At 39.9% G+C, this 25503-nt stretch overlaps 1 protein-coding gene across 1 annotated transcript in view; it reads right to left on the bottom strand.

Moving 5' to 3' along the window:
* LOC124159693 (probable G-protein coupled receptor Mth-like 3) overlaps positions 1 to 25503 on the bottom strand; it is a 69261-nt gene that overhangs the window by 10864 nt on the left and 32894 nt on the right. Inside the window, exons 4-7 of the mRNA XM_046535603.1 lie at positions 17347 to 17611; positions 3734 to 3812; positions 1234 to 1469; positions 408 to 582 (exon numbers count right to left, since the gene is read on the bottom strand). Coding sequence (XP_046391559.1) covers positions 408 to 582; positions 1234 to 1469; positions 3734 to 3812; positions 17347 to 17611 — 755 coding nt within the window. The remainder of the gene's footprint in view (positions 1 to 407; positions 583 to 1233; positions 1470 to 3733; positions 3813 to 17346; positions 17612 to 25503) is intronic.

Genomic DNA, 25503 nt, shown 5'->3' with positions numbered 1-25503 from the left:
TTTGGTGCCGAAGATAATGGGTCAACCCGCTGAAACGTCTGCAAAGTTTTTTGTGAGTGTCTTTCTTTATGAGTTTCTGTATTTTTCTAAGAGTCATTTTTGTCCATTCTCCTCGATCGGCCACATACCTATTTATATAAATATATATATAATTTTATAAAATAAAATTTAACTTTGGATTTCTGAAATTTGTCCATCTTGTATGGATGGGTAGATAAGACCAAACTTGAATTTTAGAATAGCTAATCACAAACACTCTTAAAGTGAAGCAAATGACATTTTGTTTTTAATTGTACTTTCCTCTGAAACAGAGAATTAGGTAATTGTATTTAATCATGAGCAAGTTTCCTCCAGCTGCAAGATATTCATTGAAAAATGAGTACCTACATAAATACCATTTCTCATACCTTTGATTGCTGTCATCTCCATCTGACTGATGTCGTTTGCTTTCACCTTTCTGGAGCACCCTTGTGTCACGCTTCAGAGTATAGATTTTGCGGGCCGTCAGGATGAATAGAAGAATGTTGCAGGCAATAATTAAACCCACAGGGGCAATGAAGTAGACAATTTCACTGCTGTTATCTGATATAATATGTAATGAAAGGAAAATCAATTTTCATAAAATTGACAAATACATGTAATGAAAAAGTTCTCTAAGTACTGGCGGGTGATTATATAAGGATACGTCGGTTAAAAATACCTGTATTTCACAAAAAGTTCCAGCAAAGGAGCAATATAACTTCAAAAAATTATCTGTATATTCTCAAATTTCATTTTTTTAATCATAAATGGTCAATATTTCCTATATGAGCTACAGGAATGATGTCCAGTTACATGTCATCAAACTTCTCCCACACACTATAAAGCACATTTGGAGTTACTGCCTCACACCATGTGATTTATTTGATAATCAAAGTCAAGTCTTCTTGCTATCATAACCTGCTAACCTAAATGAATTCTAGCACACATAACTTTCATTACAAATAATACTTGACTTATGGTGGTTATTTTGGTTCAATTTAAAATATATTCTTGGACACTAATCTGTGGTAGACACCAATTGCAGCAAGTGCTTTGTTCTGCATGACGGTGGTGTGAGGCACTTCTTTCTCCACCTTTAGCAGAGACCATCTCCATATTCTACTTGTTTAGCTATGATTTGTGTAAGGACCTTCAGTTTCCTATTTAAAGAATGTTGTTATCATGACGCATTTACAGTGCAAGGAAACTCACTTTCAAACCAGCAGCTGAATTCGAATACGGGCTTCAGGAAGTAATCTGGAACGGGACCAAACTCCATAATGCAGGTGATCATCAAGATGATGGATGGGATACCCCAGGAGTACAGAGCATACATGACAAACTTTCTATTTTCTGCCTCCTGGTTGCTGCCAGCCATAGACCGCATACCATTGGTGAGGCAAAGAAGCGAGCTAAAAAAACAAAGGGCATCAAAATTTTCACCAGAAAATCATCTTTGAGGGATATTTTTAATTATTGAATGAGCAATACGATTCTTTATTGTTTCTTCCATGCACATACGTAGAAAATTGTGTAGATAGGGGGGAATCACCAGTAGCGGATACAAAAAAAACTCAGGGTGTAAAAGATATCCTGCACCAGTGGCGCAGCGAGGGGGGTTTTGGTGGATAAACCCCCCCACCCCCCCGAGCTCAGAGAAACTTTTAAGTTTAATCCATTTTACTTATTTGGATCAGAATTAATTATAGAATAGTGTTAGGATTTATCAAAAATCCCTCAGAAAGCCGTAAAACTCGCCATTTTGATCCATTATCCTTCAAATTTTTCTGGAGGAGGGGCCCCCACAACTCCTGCATACCCTGGTAGGTATGCAATACCCCCACACCCGTAAGTATTAGTTGCGCCTAAAACCCCCCTAGCCTAAATTCCTAGCTGTGCCCCTGTCTTGCACTACCTTTAATTTTGTCGTAATGACAAATAATTAAGTCACACACAAAGTTTAAGAAAGTTTCATTAAAACTGGTAATACGAATGTACATGACAAGTAAAACGAGACTCCAGGGCAGGCTCACGGGGTTACACTCCCAGGGGAGGGTCTATAAGCCTTCGCTTTTCACCTCTGCACCGCGGAAGGGGGAGGACAAGGAAGGAGAAAGGAAGGAAGCGCCACCGTGATGAGAGCCCGACTACACTTCCTGGGATAGGATAGGGTTAGAAGGGAAGTGAAGAGGAATCCCACGCTATCACAGAGGCGGGCGGGTCCTACTGCTAGCGAAACCATAATTAAATGTTTCTACAGAAAGGAAAAATTTCCTATGAGGAAGAAAATTTCCTTGATTTTCCATAGATGCATGTACAAGACAGTGTCACATAATGATATAAAAAAGGTACAACTGTGGTTCTGCAATGTTAAGCAATGTGGGTGGACTGGTAGTTATGTACCAGCATCAGGGAGAGGGGATTATGCCAGTGTCAAAATGTTCAACTATTTATCTATAAATTTTCGTCAATTGGTCTTCATTTTTGAAATAATCCTGCAAATATTTCTGAAGGGGGACAGGCTGGGGTGATTAACAACATTTACTATGCAAACCAACATAGTAGCAGATGCAGAAAAAACTCAAGGGGGGGGGGCACAAAATATATCTTGAGCTACCTTTACTTTTGTCGTAATGGCAAATAATTAAGTCACACGCAAGTGTAAGATCTTTTTACTTAAATTTATAACACAATCCCATCTTATGATTTAAAAAAGTTACAATTGTGGTTGTGAAGAGTTAGACAATGCGGATGGCCCCGCTAAGGGGAGGGCGTGTGCCCCCAATATGTATCCACCACTGAACCAACATGTGTAAGTAGAATATAACTATTATGGTAGGTAAAACCTTTTTGGGCTATGTTGTGGTGTGGAAGTTCGGGTGGCCCCAATGTTTCCCGACTGATGTGTGTTACTTTATCATGGGAATCTGATGAAAGAGGATATAGGAGGTTCCCTATCTCCCCATGCCTTGACAAAGATTCCCATATATTACATAAATAAAATTTCCTACTTCATTAGATTCCCTTAATAAAACAATCAGCATCACTCGGGAAAGTTGGGGCCATCCGAACATTGACATGACAACATAGCCCATAAAGTTTTTAACCATATACCATGACAGGCACCCACAAAAATTTTAATGAAGAAATACCTTCCGGCAATTCCTTTCTCTTTCCACTTATGAAGTTCACTGCCTGCCTTCTTTTAAAGCAATTCATTTACCCAGTATCCAAAAAGAATCTCAATACATGAGTGAACAGCATATTAAAAACAACCTCATGCATGATGTGCAAAGACTGAGAAATTTAATTACAATTGGTATAATTCAATTATCTGAGTGAGTGGATCAAAGACATGGAGATGCATTTAGACGATAGTGAAATGCCTATAGCTCCAATGTTTACACATTTAGTTTTTACAATACATACAAAAAATATACACTGTCACAATCCAATGATGACAAGATCTTAAAAATATTTGCATATATTATTAAAAGATCTCTTTGAATTAAAGCCATTCCATATATGCATAGTTTAGAATTACATAACTGAGTTAATGCCCTTGAGGTCATTCATAGAGAAAAGGTTCTTACACCATGACCTAGTTAAAAGCATTGATGTGAATGAGGAAAATCGAGATATAATCCATAATGCATAGTTTGTAGTTATCAAGAAATTTTAAAGTCCTTCCCAAAGAATTCCAGTCACTTACCTAAATGTAATATACATGTCAATACACATGCTGTTCAGCCACAAGATCGCGGAGAGAAGTGAGAAGTAGATAATAAATCCTGGAAACAAATGAGTAAAGGATAAGGTTTTATACGGATTCTCAAGAACACCCATAATTACTGGCACAAATTTTATGATGTAGGCTAGCCATTCATAGTTAAAAATTATGCTGGCTTAAACAGGAATTATTATATCGTGTATTCACTTTGATAATGGAAATTTTTTGTTGTATTAATATCTGAATAAACCTAAAAGCTAACCTTGTACCAACAAAAATCAGCTTGTTACTAGAAACAGCCTCATGCTGTTGAACGATCCCATTGGCCTCAGTATATAAATTCTAAATCTTTTATGCTGAACTTCTATTAAAGTGGCAGAAATAGCTTTTGGGTCACTTAAGAATTCCTTTTCATAGTGTTTAATGCTTAAAAAGACATACTTACACAAAAATATGATGTGGAGGCAACTTTTCAATATAATATTAGTTTCTAGAAAGCAGAATGCATGTGAAATGCTTATCATGTTGCATGCTACAAATGTTGTTTTAGCCGCACCGGTAAATCTACAGTGGGTGTTTCGGCACTCACACATGATCTCCAATGTTTGCAAAAACCTTCTAAACCCAAACAATCTCAAATTTAAATAAAACTATAAGCTTGAAAACCGAAGATAAGGCAGTGGCGGATACAGATGGGGGCGCGGGGGGGCGCGCGCCCCCCCCTGCATTGCCGACGCGCCGCACGCCACGCACATCGCAAGAGGCTTAGACCATAAAAACTACGTAGTTTATGTACTGTCTATGTTTAGTAGACTATGCGCTTTTATGGTCTAAGGGAATAGGAATCAAAGTATAATCTATTCTGAAAATAAAAAGCTAATATATGGTGGCCAATTTGAGATATGAGATGGAGATGGTCGGCCGGTCAATAACTCGTGCTTGAGCGTGGCGGTAAACGACATAGGAGTGATATCCGTATTTTATGAAGCGAATTTTCCTCCCTTACAAACACAATAGGAGCCAGCCGAATTCCTTTAGGCATTTAAGTACAAAGAATACTGCATTTGACGTTAGAAATCGTAAACATTTTCTCAATGGTTGAATCGATCCACCTGCAAAAAATTAAAAATGACGGACATTCCTCAACTCCTCATTGTTGGGTATCGTAAGGTACGATGTAGCGCAAAGATTTTTTACTAGAGATGGTTCGAATAGCAGATTTCTTGAACTCGATTATCGAATTCGAGTATTAAATAATAGGGTGGTTTCCTATTATTTTTTATTGCCTAAAACGAAAGATTATTACTCCTGGAGTACGTATTTCATGCTTTTAGATTTTTAAATGACTATACCTATTTTTCGCGATTAAATGAAAGGTGAAAATTTTCAAGCGCGCGAAAACGCGACGCGTAAGTAGGAATGATGGGAAAAGGTCCGTGCGACGCATTTCTGGTTCCCCCTCCCGCCTTGTGAGGTGACCATGGAGGTGACCTTGATCGAGGCTCTGAGCGCTGATAGGACGCAGGATGCTAGCGGGTAGCTGAGTACCTTGCTGGCTGGTAGTGCCTGGTTTAAAAAAGGTTTATTAATACCTTATCAAACGAAGAAAACTTTCCGAACTAAGCCAGTTTTAATTGGTGATTATTAAGACATGTTTCCCTGAGCTCTATGCCTCATGCATGCATTGGTAACCTCAGACGATGTATAACTCCTATCCTCTCGTGTAGAAACTAGGTCCCTGTGACGTCACGTGGAGTGGAATCGCATGGGCGCCAATCTGGCCTTTTTCAAATGAGGATAAAATTTGACCCTTGCCATTCGTCTAAACCCGTATTTCAAAAACCAAATAATTTGTGTACTATGAATACACTAATGGTGGGTAACGAATCGCAATCAATGCCTTTCGTTTTCTTTGATGAAGGAAACTACCCTATTGCTCGAATTTCGAATACCGCGAATACTAAACGATGAATGCGGGAATGTTTGACTAGGTTGCCTAAGCAGCAGGAAACCCAAGATTTTGGCGAGTAATTGTTATTTCCTTTAAATGATTCAAACAGGAATTTAGCTTATTAATGTAATATTTAAATTTTATGGAAACAATTTGGGCATTTCGCCAAAATGCTAAGTCTCCGTCGTATTTCTTCATCTTTACGACATTTATTTTCTTGTGTAAATTGCTTACATAAAGTCAGAAATATGTCGTGTTTGGTCTTATTCTTTTTTTAATTACGTGCACATTACTAATTATTCAATCCAATAAAAGTGTAATATCAATTGCCGAAAGTCATTGTTAGACAACTTTTGGGCTAGTAGATGACTCATGCAGCAGTTGACCTCCAGAAATGGGGAACTTCGGATCAGATAAGCAGAAAAGGGTCAGTGGGTGAGTATAGGGGGGACGCGAGACACGTTTTTATTGTTCTCGTGTAACTTGATATTTTTTTCGAAGCCAAGTCTTCGAAATACGATCCCTGCGCGAGCTGGGACCTTTTTTTATTTCGGAGAAGAGTAAATCTTCAGAGTGGGTGAGGCGAATGCTGAATGGAGGGGATAGCAGATCGTGGGAAATGCGCCAACATTACCATCCCACGGTAGATGCGGGGGGGGAATGGTCAGTGGGAGAAAGAGGAAAGGGCGAAATGCGATTCTATTATTTTCCGGTAACTTGATATTTTTTTCCGAAGCTTAGGTCGTCGTAATAGGATCCCTGCGGGAGCTGGGATTTCTTTTATGATTTTGGAGAAGAGGAAATCGTCAGAGTGGGTGAGGCAAATGCTGAATGGAGGGGGATAGCGGATCGTGGGAAATGCGCCAATGTTGCTATCCCACGGCACTGAGGTTCTGCTGATGTGGGACACCTGGGATTTTCGGATTTTTTTCACCCGATCAATTTCGGTTCCCCACGTCGAACTCTTCTCACCGCTCTAACCAGCGAATTTTATGTAGCTCGTGAACTTGCCTAAAACGGCACTGCATGCACTAAAAGACAGGCGCACCGACTTATAAAAAATATTGGGGGGGCCCATATCGGAGGGGCCCGGGGAGAGGTTAAATGTGTCGCAGCCCCGAAACACTATCATGATTCACACCATTTGTTTTCAGTTAACCTGCTTACTACCTAATGTATTTGTTTTAACACATTGCTGAACTTATTTTAAAAGGTAACTATCGTCAAGCATCGGAAATAAAAAATACCAATATGTTTTTGTGATTTCACAAAGCATAATAGGGTAAACTACCCAGTTATTGGCACTTTAAGGACCTTGACGAAGAAAATCAACTCTTGTGACCGTTGTACCACAACTTCAGTTTATTTATTACTTGACTTAGATCTGAGAGACATGTTGCCTTAGGATTCCCATGTGAGCGATTTATATTATACATACAACTATTTACTAAAAATTATTGTTTAAAAAGTCCAATAATCCCAGCTATTGGCACACTGTATTCCAGTTATTGGCACACCAGATTTTCATGCAATGCTTAGCACATTTTCTTTTAAGTTATAATATATTAAAGAAATATAGCCTTTTTCAGCTACTGAATCGATCATTATCTTAGCTGTAAGTATATTAAAACAGTGAGAGGCGGTAAAATATCTTTAAATGAAAATCCAATGATTTAAATTTAAAATTTTACGTTTTAATGATTTTACGCAAAAACAAATTATTTTTGGACCGAAAAAGTAAAACTTTACATGTTTATTATGTATTTAGATTAATATTTGTTTTGTCTCTTCAAAATATCTATAGATCACTTTGGAAAGTACTGTCCTCTGGAAACTCATACCATTCATGACAAACAAATAGATTAAAGACAGTATCATCTGGAAGATGCATTTGGTGTGTTTTTGGGACTCAATTTAGGTGATACAACTTCTTGCAACTGCTGCATTCAATTTCTACCTTCTTTTGCCCCACAGTGGAGTTACACATACCATTGGTAAATTCCTTCCACTGACAGGTGTGAGTACGAATTTTCTTCCAATGCCAGTGAACGATGAGATTCAACGGCGAAAGACCTCAGACATTGTTTTTGTGATAGATGATAGTTGGTGCATGGGGGAAGTGAGCTCTACGGCCTCTTTAATAGAGGATTCAAAAGGGGGTTCTCAAATGGTCGTAAAATTTGACAACACTCGTCAGAGGAATAAGCAAAAAACACTTCACCAGAATGCCCTCCTGTTGCAGTTTACGGGAATTACTTCCACGCGACTACCACAGACACAAGCACACACCCCCGAATTGACACCTTCGCAAGGCTGTCGGACCTCGCTAAGGTAACCTGGGACCCTTCGCAGAGCTGGATGGACTCTTTTACTCCTTTTGAATCGCCTATTGTTTTTGTGGTAAAGCTGTACTAAAAGTACTTTGGGATGGTAGCTATTCCTGCTCATTTACTAATATCAACGTTTTAGCTGCCTTTAGCATTCTCTTTGGCTCTCTTTTGAATGGTCATTTAATTGCCTTTTCTTCTTCTTAAGTCTTTTTTTGTTGTTTGCTTCTGCAGTTTTTTCTCTTCCCTTTCCTCCTTTCTTAGTTCCTTTTCTGTTTGAGTTTCTTATTTCATTCTTTTTTTCTTGTCATGGCATTATTTCCATTTTTCTGGGGTTAATTTACGTCTTGTACCAATGGTACCCTTTCGGTACTTCTTTTTTCCTTTCTTTTTCGTGTTTCAGACCAAAAAAGAATGATATTCATTGGGGTTACACTATATGGTCCTTCATCGTGGCATGAACCCTCTGTTAGGTCTGACCTGTGTATGTGTGGCACAGCAGGAATTTCAGATAATGCTGCCTCAGTCTCTACAGAAATCTATCGGTAGTCGTATCTTCTGTGTTATGCTGGTTATGTACAAGGACAATTACTTTCTCACCCGTTCCTTCTTCCTCATTCTCCATCAATTTGCATTGTAATTTGATAGCGCTCCCACAATCTATGTAGAACTCTGAATTCCTCTCCTTTTCCCAAATTTTGTTGAATACTTTTAAAATTTTCACTTTGCTCTTCCCCAACCATCAAAGAAAAATCATGTTATGGAAGTGGATTCATCTTACAAGCTGAGATATTCACACTGACTTTGGATGAACGCTTTCCTAGGCACTTAGAATTTTGCCACACTTACCTTGGCATTCCATGGATATAGACCTAGTGCCCTGAAACCATTCTTAACTATTCTAGACAAGTCAATGTTGTTCAATATGGCTGAAAGAATGGGAACAAAATCCTCTTTTTTGTCGGCGTTTGGGTTTTTGGTCTATTCGAGTACGGCATCCTTCCGCTTAGTCTTTATTGGCCTAAAGGCAGCCACATCAGCGGGTTGCAATATTTTTGTGGAATTTTGGTACAGAACAATTAGAATAATTTGAAATTCTTTGCATAGCGAACTTCGGTGGCATAGCAGATGGGTTTTGTGGCCATCTACAAACAACACTACTGGTAATGGGATTTTATTTTCCAAGAGATAAAGACTAAAAACATTCCCAATAAATTAAAAAAACACTTCTGACCTCATCCACCCATTGTCACTGCACCCTATCCCCCATTTTTTAGGAACCTTTCGGACTATTTTATTAGGGATCCTCTGTAGATGGTAGATGATCATCGGAGGACACGTATTTCCTGAGGATGAAAAGTTCTTATGACGGTCAGCATTGCTTTCACGTGACGGTGGGGGTAACTTCATATACATTTTTTGATCCAGAGGGGCAAGCACTAAGTTCTTTTCAGGGCATGACATGAAATTAGTTTAGTCGCCAATTAACAAGCTATTCAGATCAGAGAGGGTATCAAACTTGTTTTGTTCTTTGAGAATGTCCTCCACAGGTTTAAACCAGCCTCTGATATATAGAGGATATCGCTCACGCATGCTCTTGCATCAGTTACTCCTTCAAATTAACGGTAAGAAATTTCAGGGTATCTGCGTAAAAACCTCTTATTTTCGGGAGTATTGCCCTTAAAAGGATTTCCACGATTATTTTGCTCGAATTCTTTGACATTATCACTTATCAATTGTTTTGCTTGCAATTCTTTGAAATTATTAATTTGACTATATCCAATCCTAGGCACCCATTTTTCTAGTTATTGGCACCCATGCCAAGTACTGGTTGCACTCATTTCTATGAGCAAAAATATAAAATACGCATTTATACTAGCAGTACAATACATTTGGCGAACAAAATAAATATATAGCTGTAGTTGATGAAATTTCCAATACTTGGCACCCAGTGCCAATCGCTGGAAATTAACAATATTTACATACCAGTGATTGGCACCCCATAAAAATCAATTTTAATTACGGTAACAGGCTCTAAGTAAAAAACAACCTCATTGAGGTATTACTATCATTACAAATATCTAAGTTTCATACTATTCAATGGGTTGATATTGATAAAAAACGCATCCAAATGAAGTTATATTCTTAATTTTCCGCTAAGGAAATCTCCAATTTCTCCAAAGAAAATGCAGCACTTGGTTATATGGCCCGCGGTCACTTCTCAAATGGTGTAAGGTGGACGGAAACGCTGATATATATTAAGTAAAACTCCTTTGCTTCTAAATACAGAAACATCAAAAATACAATGCATCTCTGTCTCTTAATATCACACTGTTAATTACAGAGTGCAAACAACTGGGGGGGTGCCAACAATAGGGCTTTCTACCCTATAACTAAATTATTTTCTTGAATTATTGAGGGGGCTCCGCCCCCCCACCCCCCAAACGAATCTTTGAGGGGGCCCGGGCCCCCTCAGGCCCCATGGAGTCGGCGCCACTGCTAAAAGACGAGAGTTCTCTACATTTTTCCGAGTCAACTACCAACGACGTGCGTGCGACAGTGTATGACGAGAAATTCAAAATATTCGAGGAATTCGAGATAGTACCTTTAGTATAAGTATACGAGACCTCGAATATCGAACACTTTCTAGTATTCGAGTATTCGCGGACACTATTCGCACATCTCTACTAAAAACCCGTCAAAAATCAAAATATTTTGATAATAGTGTGTTCCCGATCGTTATAGGCTTACTTCTAGTATTTAAAGAGATGTATTAGATCGGCTATGTTTGAGGTTATATACGAGCAAGTGGAATAGCTGGTGGAATGAGTCAAATTTGCCGTTATATTTTTTTTGCCTGATTCCAATGGTAACCGTGCAGATTCATTACTTAATGGAAATTTTAATTCCGACGCAATCGTTCTCTTTAACAATGCATTGGCTATTCAAGTGCAGGAAAAATACTACCAAGTACATTAACGTCTTCCATCACTTTCAGTTTCAATTTCAGAAATGATAAAACGGAAAGGCACTAAAAGCACCGGACTTCTAATTTATGCATCTAACTTTTTTAAATATGGTCAGAAATGCGTCGTGTTTGGACTTAATATTTCTCAAATTTTCTGCATGCAATGAATCTTATATATCTATCGAGGTACAACATAAACTGCGATAAGTTATTTTTTATCATGCTATAGCCCAGTAGGTGACTCATACTACCAGCCGGCTTCTTGGAAAGGGAGGCGTGGGAAATGGTCGGAGAAATGCGATGCTCTGAAAGATATCCACTTCCTATTGCTCTCATGTAACCTGATAGCGAGAGAAACTTTGTCACGCCTCCCATCCAACACCCCCTTCATCCTCATATCATCCCTCGCCATTACACCTAATTTAGTGCTGCCACCTTGATTTCCTTCCGTGACAATTCTTTCGTTTCTTTCATCAGTCGAGGCTCAGTTGTACTTCTGTCTGTATCGCGCGCGTGCGTCCGCGTCAACGAATTTCCGTTTCAATCAAACTTCAAGCTTCTGTCTGGCAAAAAGATAGCTCACCTTCGAGAAACGTCGCGTCGTCGCCATTCTATTGATCTCGATACTTTATTCTGTCTGGCACTTGTTCGAGAAAAGTTGCGAATATTCTACTGTTGAAAGCTACAATCACCGCGATAACTTGGAAGTGATAAAAAGTGAACAACTGCGATTGTTGGCTATTACCACGGACCTCATTCAGTCTTGTGCTTAATTAATGATTTTAGAAATACAAAGTGTGTGATTGTGTGAGTGGTATTATTGAGTGCATTAGTGTTCCATTTATTAGTTCGAATAAAAAGTGTTTGTTCGAGAATAATTGGCATCAAATTAACCTACGCTACGTCGTAAAAATATAATAAAATGGACCGTTATGTAATAAGAAAAAGAAAAGTAGAAACTTCTGAAGATTACGGTCACCATATATCTCCAAAAGCGCCATTAAATGTATAGGCAGAGTCCTGCACGTCGTTGAAACTTCCACAACAAAGTTCATCGCCTGATTCCTACAACCCCGTGGATATAGGAAATTATTTGGATATGTTAGCGTAAGAAAATATTAGTGATGATATGAAATACCAGCTACTCACCGCTCCAAGGAAACCTGAAAAAGGCTACATCTTTCCTACATCCGAGCACAATAAGAGGGGACGAGTTGATCGCAGGCAAGTGCACTTTAATCATTTTGAACATTATCCATGGCTATTGTTATCACAAGTTAAAAAGGGACTATTTTGCATTAAGTGTTCTATTTTTGAGAATAATAATATGGTTGGAGGAAATAACTGTATTATCGCCAAGAAACTTGTGACTGAACCACTCACAAAGTTTGCCAAACTTACTGGTAAAGATGGTGACCTTGAGACCCACTGTCGGCTGAAGTATCACGTTGAAGCGTCAGCAAATGCAAAATTATTTTTGGCGACACGAGACAACCACGAACTTCATGTCATAAATCAATTGTCAAGCCATAGAATGGATATCATTAGAGAAAGTAGAGACCGTCTTGTACCTATAGTAAAAACAATCATATTTCACGGAAAGCAAAATATTCCTTTACGAGGGCATAGAGATGATGGGAATCTATTAAAAGAAGAAAATGATTGCGAAAGTATAGTGAGTAACGAGGGCAACTTTAGAGCTCTTCTAAGATTTAGAATTGACGCTGGAGACTTGCAACTAAAACATCACCTTGAGACCACTAAAGCGAACGCCGCTTACATCAGTAAAACAACGTGTAACAAACTTATTTCATGCTGTGAAACGGTGATGTTATCGAGAATACCGAAGGAAATCAAAGATTCTCGTTACTACAGCATCATCTTCGATGAGACTACGGACATAGCTCACGTCGCCCAATTGTGTTTAGCTGCAAGATATGTCAATAGTGACGGCAAATTACTCAAAAGATTTTTGGGTTTCGTTGACATCCGTAAAGACATTGATTGTAGTATAAATATTGACCATGAACCTCAAGAGAGTCAAGAGCCTAGCATTACTGGTGAAGTATTGGGTGCTACGATTCTAAGAAGAATGGAAAGCCTTTCTCTACCACTGGAGAACTGTGTGGGTATAGGATGTGATGGCTGCTCAGTTAACATGTCGGAATTGAAAGGAGCTGTGGCTACAATAAAAAAGAAAGCTATCAACGTCCAAGTAGCACCGTGTCGAAATCATCAGCTCAACCTCGCTGTCTCTCGCAGTTGCCAAGTTACTAGTGTGAGAAACTCACTTGGTACTATTGAAGAAGTGGTATCGTTCTTTGCGGCGTCTAGCAAGCGGTTCGCAACATTGAGGAGACACCTAAAACACTCACTGCAGCCACATTGTCAAACGAGATGGGTTGAGCGACATGATGCTGTTATGCAATTCGCAGCTGATCTCGGAACAGTATGCAAAGTTCTTAAAGAAATTCAGTGTTGGAGGGATAGAACAACAGCTGCTAAAGCTAATATTCTCATTCGAGCTCTCTCTAATTGCGAGTTTATTATTTCTCTGTTTACACTGAGTGATATTATGAGCATAACATATCCAGTCAGCAAAATCTTACAAGACCCTATAGAGCGTTCCACATTTAGTTGACAGTATGGGCTCTTATGGAGAATCGTTTCCCATGTTAATCTCCATAAGGCCAGGAGCGCGGTGTTGTCAATAACAGCACGGAAATTAATGTTGCGTTATGCAATAATTAAAAATTGCATTCTGATGTAGAAAGAGATGTTGCATTCATTGGTGCCAATAGTTTTTCGATAAAGATTATAACAAAGTCTATAAAAAATATTTCCTTGAATTTCCGTCAGAAACGTGTATTTTTTTACTTGATTTTCTTCTCGCAATTTCTGCCTGACCGTTGTCTGTATTGAATTGAATCTTCTGCACAAAATTCTTCACACTATTTTCTCTTTGAAGGTCTTCACCAATTGTCCAAATATTGAGTTAAATGTTGTTATACCGACGTAACACCCTTTAGGACAAGAAAATTTTGATTTTTGCAAGGTAAAAAGTAGTCGCTTACTAACTTACGTTTCTTACATCGTAGGTCCCTATATTCTGCATATCAAATGTGACAAAAACTACAAAGTTATTTCTGGTAAAAAAATCATTAACTTACATCAATTCAGAGGCGAGTTACAAGGTTTTGATCTTAAGAAAAAATATTACGCCGCCGCTGGGCCGGGCTTCTTGGTTTTTCTTGCGCGCAGAAGGAAAATTCTCGGACGGAAAAGGAGTTTTTGTCAATGCATACTATGAAATGTATTTATCTATTCGTTTGATAACCTAAACAGAGAATACTCATACGTCGTAACAGCAGTGTTTTTATCTGAATACATTGATACACGAAAGTAAGCAAGCGGCTTGGAAATAAGACGCTTTCGCCTAGGGTGTTTCGGTCCCATCGCGGAAACCAAGAAAGAGAATATCTCATAATCTGTGCGAAACACTACCCCATCCAGTGCAAGCCTTTTACAAAAGGGGGCTTGGGTTTTTTCTGAATTCCTTTCATAGGGTACAATAAAACCTGCACCAGAATCAACCCTAGCCGAAGGGGCCGTGGGAAGAATTTACGAAGGCGTTCAGTTTGTCATTGCATTTTTTGGAGTGAACAAGTGTTGTGTGGTCTGCTGAATTTGAGAATTCTGAAGTGTGTTTTACACCTATCTCTGCTGTAACACGTCCAATCAATATGTCCGATACGAAGAAGATGAGAAAAGGTGAGAAGCTCATAAGCCGCGAAAGACAGTTGGTGCTCAAAGTCTTCTCGTACTTAAGGAAATCTCTCAGCATTAGTGAGCCTGCCGAGAAGCTTCGAAGGCTACTGGGTGCTAGGAGTCCACTGTTTACCGAGTGAGAAAGGAAAGCTCCCGTGGTCCATTGGTAACTCATTCAAAAACTAAAGAAATTAGACAGCCTTACAAAAATTCGAGAGCAGTGATTTTCGACGATTTTGTGAGATCGGGAATTAGGAGGAAGGTACATGAAGCCTTCGTGAAAAATATTCCTCCGACTTTAAAATCCATCTTAAACTTGTAAATATGGATAGTATTCTCCCAGATTACAGAAGGACAACACTATATCGTCTTCTTTTGGACATATACTTCGTGTACGAACGCAGAGGGAAAAGAATCATCCTTATCGAAAGGGATGATATTATTCGTTGGTTGCACAATCTATTATTTAAGGCAGCTAAAAAAATATCATCGTGAACACAGGACGAATGTATTCACAGGCGAAAGTTGGATTTATGTTGGACAAATAGTGAACATTAGTTTGCGAAACATACAATTAGAAAATCCGCGTCAAGCTTTCCTTGCTGGACCAAATACTAGGCTTGGCCCCCACTTCCCGAGGAGGACGATTTGCAATTATACACGCAGGAACGGAAAATGGGTTCATAAAAGGAGCATCGCATGTGTTTTTGTACAAAAAGCACTCAATGGATGAGCATGAAGAAGTGGGTGGCGAGTGTTACGAGAGATGGTTTGAGCACTCACTTCTTGCAAACTTACCCGAAGGATCAATTATAGTGGTAGATAATGCCTCTTATTTCTCAAGGAAATTTGAATCCTTGCCTACTACAAGGTGGAGGAAAGAGAACATTAAGGAAATTAGCTTTGAAGATGTCAGCTTGAAAAGAGATCTTTAATTTACAATAAACGAAGTACGGGAAAATTTTGAAAAATTAAAGATTGATGATGTCTTATACAACATCGCCTTTCATGTAATACTAGCCAGAGCCAAAAAATATTGCATAATATGGAAGCAATAGAAATTTTGTCTCATTCAGGAGTGGCGATAATTTTTATTATCCTTCTTTTTATTGTTATTTTTTACATTACAGATTATTCATTATTCAGCTTGTGCAGTGAATAAGTACATACATAAAATAACAAAAGACTTTTCCTTTTATATTGCAGCAAATGTGTTGTAATTTACGCTAAAAAAATCCTTAATTTACGCCGTCTTTCGTGCGACCTCTAACTCCTTTTTGAACTAAACCATTTTGGCGCTCTATTATGTGTGGTTGCATATGCTGTTAGGATGACTGCCGGCGGAGCGGAAGCTTGGCAACACTGTTATCCATAAGGCCCGTACTGTCAACTAAATGTGGAACGCTCTATAGCATGGACGTCGCGATGGCAAAAGCAAAATTAGATTTGACGCTTAAGGCGTATGATGGCATGAGAGCTAATGCTGATAGCCACTTCGCTAGTATTGTTGAAGAGGCGAAGCCAGTTATGGAAGAATTAGACGCAGAGATGAGTGTTCCTCGTCTTGCAGGTAGACAAAGACACAGGGAAAACTGTGATCATAATGATGATGCTACGACGTATTGGAAAAGAACTGTTTTTATTCCAACGCTGGACCATATTGTGACTGATATGAAAGAACGTTTTGCTGAAGAAAAATTTAACATACTTTTGACCTCGCAACTACTGAAACATACCGGTAATGATCTGGCATACAAATCGAATCAGTGCTTAACTGATCTACCGTTTTTTGAAAAAGAATCACCCTATGTGATTAAAAAGAGACTAATGGGAGAGATTATTCAGTACAAGCAAACGAGCATAAACGCCTTAAATGACCTTGATTCTGTTATGCAAGCGTTGTCTGTTTGTCCTACATCGGATTATCCCACTTTGCACACGCTGTACAAAATATTTGCGTGCCTACCTGTGTCTATCTCTACAGTAGAGAGAAGTTTTTCTGCATTGCGGCGTACGAAGACATGGCTGACGACGACAATAAAGGAGGATCGACTTAATGGTTTAGCTCTGATGAACACTCACCCTGACATCGATTGTCCTATTGACGATGTAATTACCGAATTTGCCAGGAAGAATAGGCGCAGAGACTTCATTATTTAAGGTAGGTATAGAACCACAATTGTAACTTTTCATAACCAATAATTGGCATAGTGTACGTGGATATTACGCACGTGAAAATTAAGCTTTCTTAAACTCTAAATTTCACTTGATTTCCTTTTTTTTATTACGTTGAAAGTAAAAGTTGGTCAAGATATCTTTAGCGCCCCCCCCCCTTAAGTTTTTTCTGTATCCCTGTATCCGCCCCTGAGATAAGGTAGTGATAAAAGGTTTGACTGAAGAAAAACAACAGGAAAAATGGGTTCATTGATACTAATTGGCACACTTGCTTCAGAATTGCTCATAAAAGAGATTAATTTATTGAGAGCGTGGAGGGAACTCATTAGCACTCTCGGAAGCTATGCAAAAAGAGTCGAATATATTTCTATGGTCAGCCAGTGTACTAGATACTGCACCAACTCACCTGCGGCTATGCAGGAGTCGTCACCATAGACCTCGAAATTCAGCACGATTGAGATGAAGATGTAGGTTGTGAGGAGACTGGATATGTGGCACATGAGGCATTTGCCGCGGAGGTTCCTCAAATCACGGATGTAGGCATGGACGAAGAGGGAGATTGAGAGCAAAATGATACTTATGATCAACCCCATCGGATACAGGATTTCCTGTGCTTCCTCGCATCTGTCCTTGTAAAGCTCTGCTGATGAGTTTGTTGCCCTTGTCACAGCCTGTGCATGGAAAGACAAAAGAACAAGATTGAAATACTCCAGCAGTTTTTACAAACTTATTTGTCAAAAAACATTTTTCATTCACTGACTCACCCTCTAGTGCTAGGCAATGTTAACATGGAAGAAAAACTAATATAAGTAGGCAAAGATCAAAGGCTCCTGAATTCAAATCTCAGGAGAAGCTTCTGGACACTCCCAAATAAAAATCCTTCAGTTCAAACTTCAAGGTGGCTTAGAATCCCTAACCTTATATCTAATGTAACTTTCATAAACTGTTGACTTAGTCTAGGTTGATCTCTATTCTGGCCTATCCATGAGTAAATGAGTAAATTGGGGATTCAACAGGGTTTTTGAAAATCATTCCATCATTAAAAAGACTTGAATAAAGTCTCACGATCTCATTGGAGTTCCAAAAAACAGGTGAAAAGTCTGACGAAAAAAAACTGATGTTAGGGTAATCTTAGCAAAACTGGCACAGAATTAGCTGATAGGTGATTGTTGTTATGCCATTTCTTACATCATTGTCACGTAATGGTTCAACATAAATACTGGTGAATAGTATGTAAGGCTAGAGCTCAACTTGGTCCAAGCCACAGTAAAATTTTGGTGTCCAAGGGCCAGTTCCTTTTCCTGGGCCACCTTGCGCTTCGAGGTTATGATTTATTGGGAGGTCTGATGGCTTCACCCGGGATTTGAACCCGAGACCCTTGGCCTGAAGCCATGGCAACGATGAGAGAAATGGCATTTCTTAAATAGTGGGTGTTTTTATTGAAAGAGTGAATTTATTTATTATTCCATTGAAGAATAAACAAATTTGGATCAAATTATGCAATTCAGCAATAAAATATGAATCAGAGTTACCTATATTCTCGATTTAACACCTAAAATGGAAAGTTTTTTTTTCATAAAAATCACCAATTATGAGAGAAAATTGCCAAATCATTTTGTTCACCAAGAATAATTGATCAGGAAAATTCAAATCAGGCCAATTTAAAACTTTATTTCCCATCCTGATATCCAGGGCTCAAATCTTGACAGTGGCCGAGATATTCGGGAACGTCCGCATCCCTTCTTTGGCTCTGCACTTAATGTATACCTCAACGTCGAATCGGAAATTAATATATTGTCCTGACAGTGCCTACTGTAAACTGCACGATAACATGTTTTCACTCTCCCCCTTTAATAACTAAAATAAAGGTGCCAGGGAGTCACAGGGGTCATGACCCCCCCCCCTCCCAAAATTTTATAAAAAAATTATGATTTTTATTTTTTTAACATTTTATTTTTATAAACGATCTTAATTTCTCCTGGTGAATTGTATTGATGAATTCTACTTGGGTTCTCAACCAGGTCAACTCAGTCGTATAGACCGATGTTTTGGAAGACGACTAGTCTCCCATTCTCAAGGCGTGTTACTCAATGAAAGTCCAATGGGAGAAAAATTGGAGACAATTCGTCTTCCGAAACATTAGCCTATATGACTGAGTTAACCTGGTTGAAACTCAACAAGATATAATCAAAGTTTTTTTTATCCTTGTAAGGGAGTCAATGAAATATATATGCAAATGCATGGCAACAAGTTTCAAATGTGGGAATGGTTTGAGTTGTATTTATCGTAGAGCGTTGCACTCCGTACTGTAAAAGCAGGGTATTCCATACTCCCAGGACCTAGGTCATGATCCCCCCCCCACAAATTAAATGCTGATTCCGGCCCTGCCTTCTCTATCCTAATCACCTGTCTGTCTCTTCTAATTACTACCCTTTACTTCGTGAAACGGTGGCATCACTAGGAATATGCTTTGGGGGGGATGGGATGGCGTGGAATGGGAAAAATTTTTGAAAAATGGCATGCCTGGATGTACATTTTACATCATTTTGGCACTGAAAATTTCAATTTATGCAGATGCGGTTATTATATTTCAAAACTAGGCAATAACTTTTTTATTTTTCTGATGCTTTAGGGGGGGATCTACCCCTCATCCCCCCATAGTTACACCACTGTCATGAAACATATGCGTGAGCAGGGTCGATCTGACCAGGTCGGCTGATCGGCGATCACCAAGGGCCCCAAACTTAGAGGCCCTCATAATGCTTGCGACTGCCATGAAGGGTACATGGAAAATGTAATAAAAAAGATTCACATTACTTGGACCAAAGTCTTTTTGCTATTATAAAATTCTACATTTTCTTTAATTTGCTTTAATCACATCATACTGAGCGTAAAAAAGATTATATAAAAAATAACTAAAATAAAGGTGCCTGGAAATAAGAGAACCTAATACTTTTTTGAAAAGTTATTCAACAAGGTTATTTAAGAGAGGTTTTTTATTATTTCAGTGTAGTTTCAAAGAAAAAAATTCACTTAATATGTAATAGAACCATTATATAACCAGAACTTTTATAAGCTGTGCAATAGGGTAGTTTCCTTCATCAAAGAAAACGAAAGGCATTGATTGCGATTCGTTACCCACCATTAGTGTATTCATAATATACAAATTATTTCGTTTTAGAAATTCCGGTTTAGACGAATGGCAATGGTCCATTTTTATCCACATTTGAAAAGGGCCAGATTGGCGCCCATGTAATGCCACTCCACGTGATGTCACAGGGACCTAGTTTCTATACGAGAAGATAGGAGTTATACATCGTCTGAGATTACCAATGCATGCATGAGGCGCAGAGCTCAGGGAAACATGTCTTAATAATCACCTATTAAAACTGGCTAAGGTCGGAAAGTTTTCTTCGTTTGATAAGGTATTAATAATCCTTATTTAAGCCAACCGTTACCAGCCAGCAAGGTACTCAGCTACCCGCTAGCAGCCTGCGTCGTATCAGCGCTAAGCCTGCCTCAAGGTCACCTCACAGGGCGGCAGCGGGAACCAGAAATACGTAGATTTCCGGGCATTCATACTTACCCGTCGCGTTTTCGCGCGATTTAAAATTTTCACTTTTCATTTAATCGCGAAAAATAGATATCGTCATTTAAAAAACTAAAAGCGTGAAATACGTACTCCAGGAGTAATAATCTTTTGATTTAGGCAATAAATAAATAATAGGAAACCACCCTATTCTTATTTTTCGTAGTATTTTGTCTTGAAAAATTGCTGTTTTTCAATTAAATTTTACGTAGGTTTTAAGAGCCAGAATAGTAGAAAAACCAATTCCGGTCCTTCAATTTCCTAAAATTTTCCTGAACCACCTGGTAACATGGGTCCCTTCATAAGCCCCAGAAGAGGGGCCCTATCATCCGAATCATCCAAAACCGCCACTGACAATGAGTATGAACTTTTAATTTACTCTTTTTTTCATTGTCCCGCACCTTATGCATATGCACATAAAAATGTTGTATATAGATGCTTTGGGATATAAATATTTGGGGAGAATTGTACGCACCGTTGGAGCCATTGTTTCCCCGTCTACAGCAGCATCCACAGTCTCCTCTGTTGTATGTTTGTATGTATTTTATGTTTACCGCCACGCACGCCAGCGCCTTGAGTGGCTTGCCTTGCAAGTACATGTGTTTGTCACTTGTCCCTCTCCCTTTTAGTAGTAAAAGAACATGGCGCAGATGAAAACTGCTGTTTCATTGCACAAATAAGGATTGTATTCCCTGCGAAGTAAGAAAGACTCTACTCACGTCGACTAGAGTCACAACAGGTTACGGGTCCAGAACAGATCCATTTTGTGTATTGTAATAGTGGTATGCGCCGGCAAGTTGCACCCGTTCGTCGTAAGTAAGAATCCCATTGCGACGCAATAAGTATGGCGACCGCATGTGCGAGAGAGGACGAGCAACCCAGGCACCCAGTACTACGGGCCGACGGTAGTAATTATTATGCATGGTCGAAGAGGACTGAATCATTACTAGTCGACCGGAATTGTTGGACAGCAATCAACCCGGGTTTTGGGGCTGCGATCCATGACGATTCAGACGAAGAAGCAGCTATTGCGCTACTTAATCCGGAGCAGGCACGGCTAAACAGGAAGGCGAGGTCCATCATATTCAACGCAGTACACGACACACTCCTACACGATATTGGTGAGCATTAATTAGCCAAGAAATGCTGGGAAACGCTGGAATCCATGTGCGGTACGTACTCGCTGATGCACACTGTGGTATTCCTCAAGAATTTGTGCACCACGGAGAAGAAAGAGAGTGCCAATATGCAAGAGTACATCAGTGAAATGCAAGAGTTAGTGCAAAAGATACGTAAAGGAGGTCTCCAGATCCCTGACAAGCTGTTCGTATTTTTTTTGCTAATGGGTCTACCCGCCAAATATGATAATTTAGTCCGATCGCTGGAAGAGGATGAGGACAACATCACTGCCCACATTGTGAAATCGAAGCTACTTTTGGAGGATAAGCGTCTTCAAGTGAAGAAAAAAGAGAGTGATGCTATCGCGCTACAAGCCTGGAACGTGAAGGACGACGGAAGGCAGAAGAATAAAAGAGGAACGAGGCATAAAACCGGAGCCCAAGATCAGAGGAAAGGCCAACAGGATCGGGAAAAACCCTTATTAAGTATGAAGTGCTATACTTGCGACGACTTTGGTCATTTGGCGAAGGACTGCCCCATCTGGCGAGCCTTCAAACAAAGTCAGCTCTCTCAACGTGGAAATCAGAAGCAGGATTCGTCCGTCAGCTACGCTGAGAAAAGCGCAGAAGAAAGCGATGGCAGTATAGGACTAGTGGCGTGTTCCTTGAGCACCTCACCGGACCACCCCCGAGAAACCTGGCTTCTGGACTCCGGAGCGACAGACCATATGTGCCCCGATAAGACCATATTCACTGAGATCCACCTGTTTGATGGAGGAACTGTCAAGATTGGCGATGGAAATGAAGTTAAAATAAGTGGCAAGGGCTCTATATCCGTAAAAGCTTCCATGGACAGCAAGAAGAGAACCCTTAATTTTGAAGAAGTACTTTATGTCCCCGAGCTACATTCCCCACTAATATCGGTGGCTCGCTTGGCAGACAAGGGAGTAACGGTCTCATTTTCTAAGGACCATGTGGAAGCCAAGAAGGATAACAAGAAATTATTCTGTGGTCGTAGACGAGGAAACCTATATGCTCTAGACTTCCAAAATACGAAGAGCAACGATGGTCACATCACCGCCTTACCCGTCAGTGTTACCAGAACAAAGGAAGAGTGGCACCGTACATTAGGTCATATTCATGAAGGAGCCATGAACATGATCCCTGCCCTGAACAACCTGAAAGGTGACGATCTTGGAATTTGTGACACCTGCGTAGCAGGGAAACTAACGAGGAAACCAGTACCGAGGAAAAGTGAGTCCCGTGCATGCAAGCCGCTAGAACTGGTTCAATCCGACGTTATGGGCAAGTTTGAACCACCATCAAGAGGTGGAGCCCATTACGCATTGGTGTTCACAGATGATTTTTCCAGACATGTGACTGTCATGCCAATGAAGCACAAGAATGAAGTTGCAAACAATCTTCTGAGATATGTTACAATGATGCATGAACTTACTGGTGAAATGCTGAAAACTCTTAGGACAGATGGCGGCGGTGAGTACAGTGGAGAGGAATTCGAGAATGTTCTAACGAAATGTGGAATTACGCACCAGAAGAGTGTACCTTACACACAGCAACAAAATGGTAGAGCTGAGAGGCAAAACTACACACTGATGAACATGACAAGATGCATGATGTTGGAATCAGGTGCACCGAAGGAATTATGGGCAGAAGCCCTCAATACTGCAGCTTACATCAGAAATCGTTGCCCAAGTCGAGCGATCAACAATCAGATTCCCCTGACATTGCTAACACACAAAGAGATGACTATGCAAGAGCTAAACCTAATGAAACCATTTGGATGCCGAGCTCAAGCCTATGCTGAGGAAAGGGGAAAACTCGACAGTAAGACCGAAGAGTGCATCTTCCTAGGCTACGAGAAAGGAACCAAGGATGGCTACAGACTATTTAATCTGCGAACCAAGAGAACAATCATTAGGAGAGACGCTGTATTCCATGAGAGCACATTCCCATTCAAAATACAACGTCCTGCCGCATCAAGTAAGGCATCCTGTGACAACTTCAATTTGTTCCCTGATGATCCGACCATTGAGGGAGAGGACAACGAGTGGGAGGTCGACCCTCAGCCCATGCCAGATCCAGACGCAGACGATGACTTCAACGACCCAGGTTCATTACCAGATGATGAGCAGCCAGCCAGTGTGGAGGAGCAGGAGCCACAGCTACCCAGGCGCTCAGCCCGAGCCCCTAAGCCAGCCAAGTGTTCTTGCCCTGCCTGTTTCACTTCTACTACCTTGGGAAGGAGAGATGTAAGTATCCAACACGAGATTCAACCCCCTTTCGAGCCGCTCTCTGTGAAGGAGGCCCTGCAAGGACCCCACCGTGTCGAGTGGGAAGCCGCTATGGAAACTGAGCTGAAACGCCGGAGAGAGATGAACACTTGGGACCTGACCCCCAGACCAACAAACCAGTCAGTTGTCGGATCTGCCTGGAAGTTCAAAGTGAAGGTAGATAGTGATAGGAACATCAAGTTCCGCGCCAGGTTAGTAGCCCAAGGGTTTACCCAAAGGTATGGACATGACTATTTTGACACCTATAGCCCAGTTGTGAAATGGAAAACTGTGAGGTTAATGCTAGCCCTTTCTGTTGAACTAGGATTAGCTGGTGAGCATATTGATGTCACCTCTGCATACCTTAACAGCCCCATATTAGAGGACATTTACATTGAGCAGCCTGAACATTTTGTTATAGGAAACAAACGTGAAACTGTGTGTAAATTAAATAAGTGCTTGTATGGTTTAAAACAATCTGGGAAAGAATGGTATTCTATGATAAAACATATTCTTATTGGTATGGGATTCAAACCAACTGCTGGTGACCCTTGTTTTTTTCCCACTGTAAGCAAAGGGCATACATTGCATTGTATGTAGATGATATGGCTATATGGGGAAGTCACGAAACAGTGGACTGGTTCAAAAACCAAATCTCAAAGCATTTTGATGTGAGAACGCTGGGGAGTATTAGTGATTTTTTATCCCTACATGTACAAAGACTAGATGCAAATACCGTCTGTGTTGATCAAAGTGCTTACATTAACCAAATCTTGACTGAATTCAATCTTGCTGACAGTGTTAAGTATGAAGCCAGCCCTGTTAGTTCTTCATTGAACAAGAACAGTGCTGAACCTGATGCCCCCATTGATGAGAAGCTATACAGACGGGTAATTGGTATGCTGTTGTACATAGCTAATGGGACTAGGCCTGATTTATCCTTTGTTGTTTCTTACCTTAGTCAATTTTGCACTAACCCTACCAGAAAACATTGGGCCGCTACTAAACATGTACTCCGCTATTTGAGATCTACCATTGATTATAGATTAGTGTACTCTAAGTGTGACAAAGAACCTGTAATCTTCAGTGATGCTGATTTTGCCAGCAATAGAGTGGATAGGAAATCATTTAGTGGCATGGCTGTGATCACGGCTGGAGCTGCTATCCAATGGCAGTGTAAAAAGCAAACTATTGTTGCCACCTCTACTCAGGAGTCTGAGTATATTGCCATGGCTATTGCTGCAAAGGAAGGAATTTGGTTACAAAACTTGTTGAAGGAACTGAATGTACAAAATCTGTGTGAATTTCCTATTGTTATCCGTGCTGACAATATGGCAGCTATCACTCTTGCCAAAGATGACATTATTGATGACAGATCTAAAGCTATTGATGTGAAATATCATTTTATAAAAGATGTTGTCAAAAGGAGAAAGATTACCATTGAATATGTGTCATCCAATATGAACATTGCTGATTTACTAACTAAAAGTTTCCCTGGAGCTAAAACACAGCAGTTGTGTGTGATGATTGGCTTAAGGAAAGTTCACGAAGTTGATGATATACTA

The sequence above is a fragment of the Ischnura elegans genome, chromosome 5, assembly GCF_921293095.1.
Source record: "Ischnura elegans chromosome 5, ioIscEleg1.1, whole genome shotgun sequence".
In the NCBI taxonomy this organism is placed as follows: Eukaryota; Metazoa; Arthropoda; class Insecta; order Odonata; family Coenagrionidae; genus Ischnura; species Ischnura elegans.
The sequence above is the reverse complement of the archived record's forward strand: the minus strand, read 5'-3'. Positions and strand labels throughout refer to the sequence as shown.